This window comes from Mandrillus leucophaeus, unplaced genomic scaffold (genome assembly GCF_000951045.1).
Source record: "Mandrillus leucophaeus isolate KB7577 unplaced genomic scaffold, Mleu.le_1.0 Scaffold1679, whole genome shotgun sequence".
NCBI lineage: Eukaryota > Metazoa > Chordata > Mammalia > Primates > Cercopithecidae > Mandrillus > Mandrillus leucophaeus.
This window is the reverse complement of record NW_012101675.1, coordinates 97,967-108,399: the sequence shown is the minus strand read 5'-3', so window position 1 is coordinate 108,399 and position 10,433 is coordinate 97,967. Positions and strand designations below refer to the sequence as shown.

The following is a 10,433-nucleotide window of genomic DNA, read 5'->3' as shown; positions in this document are numbered from 1 at the left end:
AAAAAAAAAAAAAAAAATACTGTACATTATTTGGTTTTGAAGTACATAGACACTACATGGTTAAAATGTAAACAATGATTACTGATTCAACAAAAAATTATGATTTAACTACACTGGGACAATGTAGATAAATTAAGTTAATAAAAAACAAGAAATGAATAACAATGATAATTCAAGAAATTAGTGTAAAATTTTATTTTAAAATATGGTAATAAACACTAGAAGAATCAGCTACAGGTTTTAAAAGTGGTTGCATCTGAGAGAGAAATATCGGTGTGGGGGAGTATAAGGGTGAAGAACAGATTATTTTTCCTTTGAAAAATATTCTAAATTAAAACACAAACAAGAGTTTCTAAGTTTTGAAAGTACATTGCATTCATTAAAAATTTAATTGGAATATTTGTTTTAACTTATCAGAACATATGCCATTTACATCCTTTAAATTTCCTTAATTTCTAATCAGAAAAAAAATCACCTCTATGCAGTTAGTCCACTTCTCATATACACTCATCAACTTCAGTTTCTTCCCCACTCCAAGCATGCTGACATTCACTACCCAGGAACACTTCTCAAGGGAAATAAGTTCCTGTTTATCCATTTATAACTTTCCCCTCAAAGTTCTTGTTCAAGGCCATTTTTTTTTAACATGAGTTTGAGTTTACTTAAAATACTGTAGAGTCTGAGAACTAATTAGTCCACACAGGGACTTTTTAAAAACAGTTTCCTAAGTAGTCTTGTAATCTTCTATCAACCAATTCATTCTGGACCTAGTTTACAAGGAAATCAATTTAAAATACTGTTTTCATCATCTCTCCTTTGCACAAGGACCTGATGATTCCCCTCTTCTAATGGGACTGCGTTCAAAGTCTTTTTGATATTTCTGAAGGCTACCAGTCTCATGAAAGCTTCTTATCTCATGTTCTTAGTCCTTAACTCCCTGAAGTGTACCTTCCACTTTTGTCAGGCAGATCTTTCTACCTCCTATTCACAACATGCTGTTGTTACTTTTATCTCTTATAAATGCTCTGTCCCCAAAGTTGAAAGTCTTCATCTAACTTTTTACTTATACTAAGGTCAAGCTCAAGTTCCACGACTCTGGAAGCTGCCCCTTTGGCCTGCACTGACCCATCTCTTCTTGCTTGAATTCAGACTGTCACAAATGCTTGCTCCAAATGTAGTTTGTAGTTTCAAATGAATGTAGTTTCAAAACTGTGTTGGGTCACTATCATGGAGGTAGAGGTGTGGGAGTGGTCACTGTTTCATGTAATGCCAACCACAGAAAAGAAAAATAACTATTACTTGAACATTTAAAAGATTCAGATAACCAAACTTGAATTCTTTCCAAGTCAACCTTAAAAACTCACCATCTATCAGTCAATTAAACAAAAAAAATTAGAACACTGACTTTTTCCCCACTGCAAAATGGGCCACTCTTCCATAAAACACAACACATGGCTAACACAATGAGACTACTGTGAGTAACTGCTCCCTCAAGATGAGGCACAGAACGAGACACATTCAAGAAGGGGTATGAGATTGCAAGGAAATAAAGGGTGTTTATATAGAAACAAACCTGGATCTACTTAAATTTATTTCTTTAAAGTCATTTTTAAACTTTGGTATTTTCACTATTTTTCCAAAAAAATCACTTCCTACTCATATCTCACAACTAGTGGTTTTGCATCCCAACATTACAGGTAAGGCTGACTTTAAAGACAATCCAATCAGCTACGGCATATCCATTATTACATTAGTGACTAATGTTTTATCAAAATAATCATATTTGTACTTACTTGAAAGATACCTTTACTTTAGGTTTAAAATAGGGTGCATTCTGGTCTGCCAAAAAGACGATTAAGTCGTTTCCTAAAGGAAACAAATATATGATATTAGAAAAATGTTTCTTGGTAAGATACCCCATCAGTGGTTATAAGAAGGTTTCTGGGCACTGTTTTCAACAAGAAAACTTTTATTCTACTCCAGTTCATCTGCCCTCTCAAGGATAGTTCCACTAGGCCAATGGAGAGGCCTAACATTGTATCACAAGTTCAATGTTCAAAGTAGCAGAGGAATAGAAAGGATGAACATGGGAAAAAGCAGCTGATCAAGAGAAACTGAAGCCAGTGGATTCTGCAAGGAGTCAGATTGGTTGACTTAAAAGAACCATATAAAGAAGATGCCTTATAACTATACTACATGTCAAGACTTGTCTTCCCCGAATCTAGCAATGCTGCCTCTTGTAAGGCTGTTTGGTTCATTACACAGATGCATCACACCAAAGATGCAGGGACTCCCATTGTAGATATCTGACAAGGACATAATTAAGCATGTGAGCATAAAACGCTGAATCCTCCAAGACCCTTCTCCTATTGGGCCATCCTCTAGAGGCTGACACATTCTTGGAGCTCAATTAGCACTCATTGAGACAGACTTTTGGAATTGTTTAATCAAACACAGGCCATCTTTAAAGTCAATGCTACTCTCTGTATCCAGTTTGGACAGAGTGGCAACAAGTTTTTGGCAGTACATTGCAAAATGAGGAGTCAAAAAGATTGGGAAAATATTCAGGGTCCGTAAGAGGCTCCTGCATCCTGGCAAGGGCCCCAAGAAGTCTGGTTCAGGATCCTGTCAGACAAGCTCTGAGTAGCTCTTCCTTCCTTCCTTCCTTCGTGGCATTGATCTTTAAGCAGCACCTGCTTCTGTAGGTACTCAAGAACGCTAAGACCCCCTAATGCCCACTGTCAGCATTAAGATTTATAAAAAAGTTAGTTTAATGATGGTCAAAGGAAATAATTTCCAAGAACAAGTTAGCAAAGAAAGTAGAGATTTGGAACACTAAAGTGATGACCAAGGTGAGGAAAGTGTACACGAAAGAACAGGCAGCTCAAGAGAGAAATTTCTGTAGTTTGAGACTGCTTTCCCAAGGAGGCATTGGTTTTATCAGTGGTCCCTGCAAAATGCTTGTGTGAGCTGTTGAGTGTTTACGCCCTTGGAAGGGTACATTTGCTTCAAAGAAAGCTGTGGCCTTGACAAAGGGGGGGCGGGGGGCGAATTAGGTAGGTGGGGAGGCAAGGAGAAGCCCCCTATGAGAAGACATTGTCAAGCTGCACCTTTTCCTGTTCATCAACGGGGAAGGAAGACGGAAGCAAAATAGAATGGAATGAGAGGGCCTTAGGAGCGAACGTTGAGGCAAGCTACAAAGATTCCTAAGAATCAGGAAGCACTTTGGAAGGCAAGTGATTCCACAGGGAGGAAAGGGAAGGGTGACTGGGAGAAGGCTGCAGACTTCTTAGGAAAAAAACGGGGTGCTGTCAGGGGGTAGGTCAAACTGTAGGGTGGCTGGGTCAGAACTTGGGGTTGGAAAGGGTGGTGCAAAAGGGCAAACTGTCAATAATGCTAAAGGGAAGGCCACAGGGCTGGGAGAGAAAGGCCAGGAAATGCTAAAGGACCGGTCACTGGGCAATGGGTTTAGGGAACATCGGGAGGGGCACACGGACAGCGAACAGAGGGAGGGCCCGGCAAGCACTGACTTTCCCGCAGCACGAAGAGGTCCGTCTGCTTGTCGGAGTTGAGGTCCCCGAAAGCCGCAAGGGTGCCCCAGGCCTCGGCCCCAAAGAGCTCGGCCGTGACGTTGTGCAGCGCCCGCGCTGGGACCGGCCCGACTCCCAGCAGTGCAAGCCCCGTGAGGAGCGGCGACAGGAGCGCCCAGGAGCTCGGCAGCCGGCCCGCCGCCGCCATGGCAGCCCCTCGGCCCCCGCCCGCCGGCCCAGCGCCGCGCTTGACGGCAGCCGTAAAGCACCGCGTTACCGGCCGAGAGAGTGACTAGCAGCCCCGGGACGCGTAAGAGCCGCTGCCGGATCCTTTTTCTCTCTCCCACTAGGGCTGCCCTTCCGACGCTAAAAAGACAGTGGAGCTAGGGTGAAAGCCGCCTTCACGCTCACTTCCGGCAGGCGCGCCTCCCGACAGTGTCGTGCGGGGGGCGTGGCCGAGCAGGCATTGCTGACAGGCGGCCCCGGGGGCGGTGGCCAAGGCGGCGGCGGGAGCGCGATGGCGGGGGCGGCGGGGCTCACGGCCGAAGTGAGCTGGAAGGTCTTGGAGCGAAGAGCTCGGACCAAGCGCTCAGGTTTGGCTGGCTGGGGCGCCGCCCCCCTCCCCGAGTACCTGGGGTGGTGCTTCTCCTCAAGCACCTTGGTGGGAGGCAGGTGGGGGCCCTGGGAATGAACCTGTGCCCCGAGTTCTCCCTTAGAAACAGTTGGCGGCCCTGACCTTGCTTCTGATATCTTCATCCACCTCTAAAAATTAGGTGGCGGTGCCTACTCCATTGTGTGTGTGCCCCCGACTCTATTCAACTTATGATCCCCACTCGGAAAGTAGGCAGCGGTCCGGACTTCCCTTAGAGTCTTCTAACTTAAAAATCTGGCGGCGGCACATTCCTGGGAAAGGGAATGTGTCCTCCCTGTGAATGTTCTCCCCAAAAGTCAGATAGCTTAATCAGATCAAGTCAGATGTAACTACGATCGGGCTGCAGAAAGCCGGCGTCTGCTCCTTGCCTTATGTCTTATATCCCTTTTACATTCCCACAGGTTCTAAGCAGTAGACCTGTCATCTGTCTAGCAGAAATTGAAGGAGACTGGGCCTCAGATCTTGAAGTGCATAGTTAGGGCTCAGAAGGAAAAGGGGCTCCTTAAGTGGTTCCAGGTTGTGTGGTTACCAAGCCAGAAAGCGTAGAGGTCAGAAGGTGCCTTGCAGGCAGTTTTAACAGTTTCAAGTGTCCCGAACTGACTTGTTCAAACTGCAAGTCATGACTTGTGGCATTATCAGCACTTGTGGCTGATGACTCCTCTAAAAGCTGGGATTAAAACTTCCCGTATTCCTGGCTGGCTGGATATAATCTTGAGCAAAAAGCATGTACTTAAACAGGAAAGGTGGAAGGCAGAATACAGGTTTTCAACTAAGGAGCTTCCCTTTTAGAGAACTGCATCATTGCGGGGGCGGTAGTGTGAAAGGCCTTAGCTAGGAAAATTAACTTTGCACTTGCATTGATATTAAGAAATTATTTTCGGCCGGATGCGGTGGCTCATGCCTGTAGTCCCAGCACTTTGGGAGGCCGAGGTGGGCGGATCACCTCAGGTCAGGAGTTCGAGACCAGCCTGGCCAATCTGGTAAAACCCCATCTCTACTAAAAATACAAAGCTTAGCTGGGCGTGGTGGCGGGCACCTGTAACGCCAACTACTCGGGAGTCTGAGGCAGGAGAATTGCTTGAACCTGGGAGGCAGAGGCTGCAGTGAGTGGAGGTCACACCACTGCACTCCAGCCTGGGTGACAGAGGGAGACTCCATTTCAAAAAAAAAAAAAAAAGGAAAAAAAGAAATTATTTTCTCAGCTAATATGTCCCCCTTATGTTTTGGGCTTTTCCCATTTATGAAGTTCTTAGTTGTCTGTTGTGCACTTTTTTTTTTTTTTTTAATTTGGAGAAAGTAAATCTAATTTCTGAAAATCTAATTTCAGAAATCATACACCCAACATTCTGTTTTTTATACCTTACAAAAAGTTGAGCTTTATTTACTCAGAGTTATAGTAAAATTACCAACTGTGAAGTATGAGGTAATTTTTTCAAAAAGTAGTCCTTAGTACTACTAAAAATCAATAAAGTGACTTGGAATAGTTAGATGTATTTGTTTCACACTTTTTCTTAAATTGTTTTTGAGTCATATAGAAATACTGAGTTGGCTACTAACAATGTGGCTATCTGGATATAAAAGTGTTATTGGATTGGTTATATCTAAACAGAGAGTAACTGGAGTTTTCTTACAGGGACCTGAGTACTGCCCCCAACACATATTTTTGCAAGATTTCTCTTTTCCTTTCATAAGCGCATAGAGTTTATTTTCTTCGTTAGTCTTTGTTTCCTCTGAAATGCATGTCGTTAACAGTAAGCTTTGAAAACCTTACTTCTCTTTTCTTAGCTGAGAAAAAAAATTTTAGTGTTAACTGTTGTTGAATGCAGTTATGTAAATCCACTTTTATATGCAAAGTGCATAGTATCAATGTTGAATGTTCCTGTATGTTTACATCCTAGTAGTAAAAAGAGATACCACTTGAATTCATTACTCCAAATTAGTAGTTAAATTTGAGGTTTCAGATTCTTATAAGTATATGAAGTACAGATGATAAAGTTAGTAACTCGAGTTAAAAACTTCCTGTGTCATTAAAAGCAGTCAACTTGATTCTGTTTGTTACTTTTAGAAGAATATATAAATGGAGCTTTGTTAGAAACCGACTAACCTGCCTGGAGCATAGAGTCCTCCTCACAGAGTTCTGAGCATTGTTACATAGTAGCATAATTACTTCACTGCACAATAGAGGATACTACTTTTATGTAATATTTAATAAGTGGATATTATATAGTTCCTGTCTCATCCATATGAGCAAGTGTAATTTATCAAAGCAAAGAAAATCACATATTCAAGTCATAAAAGAGAAAATAAAATTATAATGATCCTCAGTTACTGCCTTTGTTGCGCACTGCATCATGTTAATAACTGCTCACACTGCTTTCAATTAATTTAACACTGATTGCTTCTAACCTTTACTAAACAGTTTTAAAATTGCTGTAGCTTAGCCTGCGACGCTTATGATTAGAGCCAACAATTTGAAATGGCCTGCTCACCTGATGCAGTCGTCTCTTCGTCTTCTACTTTCTTAAGGTCTGGTAAGTGTTGTAGACCCCAAAAGGGTCACTTGGTAATTTTAAATACCTTTGTTTCTGACGGTTGATTTCACTATAAGATATCATTATGTCTTTATTTCTTGTTTGGTGGGCCCAGGCCTGAGTACCAGGCTGGTGTTAGGTTTAACTTTACATTGTGTTTTGAATGTGGCCTATTGTGTTCTTCTCATGTGGGGTTTGAAAAGGACAGAAAGTGGAGTGCCAGCCCTGATACTTGCAAGCTGTTTGAGCAGAGGCAGTTCCTCAGTGTCTGGGAGCTCCCATTGTCAAATGTGCACATAGTGTATTTTTTTAAATGATTTTTGTCTTCTTGCCACAAAGGAAGTAACTTTTACAAATTAGGAATCTTTGGTCAACATCCCACTTATCTATTCTTCATCAGCTTACTGTGAAGCAGGTTATTAATATATACGTTTTCATAGACAGGAAGTGACTTACCCCAGGGAATATTTTAAGGACATGTGCTTTGGCCTTTATCCTGTGCCATCCTGGTGTAAGGGCTGGAACAGATGTTGGCACAATGGCTCTTTGACTGTTGTGTTGATGCACCCCTTTGAGAGCTGGATGAAAGCTATGGAATTGCTCTCCAGATGTGTGCACAGGATTTTGAAAACAATCTGAGTGATTCATGGACCCAGACATGATTACCTATGCATTCCCATTAGGAACTAGGTCTTTGGATGTATTCAGTCTCACTTTAGGGAAGAAGACACACATTTCGTTAGGTGGCCACATAGCTGAAATGAAAACCGAAACATTTAGAGCACTTTTCTGTAGTTATGGCTTAACTTGAGCCATTTAAAACCTATTATGTGCTAGAAAACCCGGAGAAGGCTGCTGGTAAGAGGCTACTTTTTCTATAATGCCTTTTAAGCAGAATATTTCAAGCCTCAGGACTCACGAACAGGCAAATGTGAGATGAGCACCCCCAAACACAGTGAAAACTCCTTGGCTTCACCATAGCCTTTCAGAAGTGTTTCTCCCTCTTCATTCATTTTCATTTATATTTCAAGTCCTGTTCTGGCAAGATAGAGGAGGAAAATCTTGAAGAAAATAAATAAGAAATAGCTTAAGGAAGAATCAAACAGGAGAAAACAAAAGCTCTTTAAGGAACTAAAATGATTTCTATCTCTGGGTGTCATCTGCTAAATGAGAAAATATTATATGTAACAATGCCAATTGATTTCTGATTCTTTGAACTAAAAGAACAGGAGGACATATATCTCTAGACTCTGCTTTCTTTCATTATAAGCACCGAGCTCTGTTTTCCATCTTGGCTCTTCTACTAAGAATTAAAGTGGTTTTAAGCACTAGCAGAGTCATTCAGTAGTAACGGGGAAATAGAATGTTTAAAGACAGCTTTTATGCATCAACAGTCCTGAAAATTTCTAAACCCAAGAATTGTGCTTTAACATTACATAGAGTGTTTGAAGGCATATACAAGAAGCTTTTCCAGTACTGTATCATCAAATTTAAATAGAATGCACCAAGAAACAGACTAGAAAAATATCAAACTTTAGTGTTATAATCCGTTTTAAAGAATGAATCTTTATAAATTACTTTCAGTGTTGGCACTTTTTTGGGAGTTCATCTAACCAAAACTTACTAAAACTATAAAGACACACTTAAAATTTGTATCTGTTAAAATAATAAGTACCATTCCTGCTGGTGTTTAGGCTTAACTTTGCATTGTGTTTTGAATGTGGTCTGTCGTGTTTGCATTTAAGTACTCTGAGTGGTTTGCATTTATAATTTCTTATTTAGAAATACTCCATTTATATTGGAAATGATTTGCTTTCCCCTATTGTAGTTCTTTAGACATTATCTTTTAGGCATATGTTTTATTGTGCGATTTCATTTGACAATTATTTTAAAGCATGTCCTTGCTTCACAGCTGAGCTTTTCATTGGTACTTTGGCCAGAAACTATCCAGTACTGCCAAACGTGAAAGCCAGTAGTATCTTGATTTTGAAAAATTCATTTTCAATGTACCTGCATTGTTTTATGTATTTTAACACTTCATATTCCTTTTGGATATGTTTCTTCTTTTGGTTTTTTTCTTTGTTTCTCCTCTTTATGGAATTTAGCGTGAGTCCTATATTTCTGTGTGTGCATGCTTGAGCTGTGCTCTGACTGCTAATGTACTAGTATTTGCTGCGGTTGAAAGAAATTTGTTTTGACTGCTTAAACTGAAAGAGGGATCTAGATATTCAGGTTTTTCTTTAAAGACCTTTGAAGTAAAATGTACAAGACCATGAATTTATAAAGAAATTCAACAGCCAAAATAAGTTAAATAATTATTAGAGAAGGAATGTAACATTCAATACCTTAGATTGCTTCCATTTCTCATGTGGCCACTACGGTTATATTAAGTTAGTTAGCAGAGTTGGTCAGCTGTAGCAATCACCTTGGCAATACAGTTCAATTACTTGGAATAATGGTTATAGCATATTGTGATGTGGTAAGAAACAGCTTGGCACTTTTGCTTTTATTCTTAAATGACAAAGATAATTTAAGAGATTATTCTTTTTTATAATGCCTCATGAGCTTATCTACCTTGGCTCCCTAAGTTTATCAGGCAGCTGATAAGTGAGCTTCAACATAGTACTTGAGTCTTTTCATTTACTTGTTTCTCTTTATGTTCTTTGATTAACTTTCTTTTGTTAATTTAATTTGATGGGCAAATCAGTACCTGTTAAAATTTTATTGTATATTCTGGGCAAAACAAAACTTTGAATTGTATATGCCTGACATTGTTTTTTTAAGGAATTTATATAGCAGCCTTGTTTTCAGTTAACTAATCTAACCATCAACTAATCAAAAAGATGATTCTTGTGATTGGAAGAGAACATAGGCCCAAGTCTCCTGGACTCTTGTGGGTTGTGGCCTCCTTTAAGAGCCGAATGAAAGGGTGTACATTTGGTGTTCACCTACACCTGGGTCTGATTCAGGCTTTATTGTTTACTACCTGTATGATCCTGAGGAAGCTATATCTTTTTGAGATTCAGCTTCCCGCTTTGTAAAAATGATGTTAATAAAACCTACCTGGAGAGATTATTGTGAAGATCAAACAAGATGTTATATGCAAAACACCTGATATTTAGTAACTGCTCAATAAATTTTAGTTATCTTTCCTAAAAATATGTCTTTTACAATATTGCTGATGTGTATTAAAGACTAATGACTTATATACAACAAATACGATTTCTTATCTCTCTCTCTCATTTTGATATGTATGCTCAAAATAGCCATTTTAAGAAAATCTGTCATGCTTAAATACAACTAGCTTGAATCAGATTACTCAGAATTTAATATTAATAGAGCTGTGTTATTTAATATGGCCCATTCCATTTTGTAAATTTAGCTCTTATTTTACTCTATGTCCATCTTATTTTTGTCAGTAATCACTATAACTCTAAAGAAATTGTTTCTGACAGTTTCCATGGAAACTCCTATTAGATAGCAGGTAGAGCAATTGTTATTTTATGTGTACTTAAAAGATATTTTTGTCTCAGATATGCACTGGGCTCCCTTCATGTAAGATGGAATTCTCAGAAGCACTCCTTGATTGTATCCTACTTGGAACTCTGACCTCTTACTAGTACCTGCCCTGTAATCTTATAAGATTTAGGAAATAGAGGCCATATCATATGACTTAACTCCCTTGGCATGAATCTCATTGACCCTCAGGCTTACTCTCTT

At 39.9% G+C, this 10,433-nt stretch overlaps 2 protein-coding genes across 2 annotated transcripts in view; one reads left to right on the top strand and one right to left on the bottom strand.

The window, feature by feature from the left end:
- The window catches only part of LOC105537033 (T-cell immunomodulatory protein-like), an 8,736-nt gene extending 4,657 nt beyond the window's left edge, over nt 1–4,079 (bottom strand). The window contains exons 1-2 of the mRNA XM_011976515.1: nt 3,531–4,079; nt 1,794–1,866 (exon numbers count right to left, since the gene is read on the bottom strand). Of these exons, the coding sequence (XP_011831905.1) occupies nt 1,794–1,866; nt 3,531–3,738 (281 nt within the window). The 5' untranslated portion in view covers nt 3,739–4,079. The remainder of the gene's footprint in view (nt 1–1,793; nt 1,867–3,530) is intronic.
- LOC105537034 (phosphorylase b kinase regulatory subunit beta-like) overlaps nt 4,040–10,433 on the top strand; it is a 95,959-nt gene continuing 89,565 nt past the window's right edge. The window contains exon 1 of the mRNA XM_011976516.1: nt 4,040–4,123. Coding sequence (XP_011831906.1) covers nt 4,048–4,123 — 76 coding nt within the window. The 5' untranslated portion in view covers nt 4,040–4,047. The remainder of the gene's footprint in view (nt 4,124–10,433) is intronic.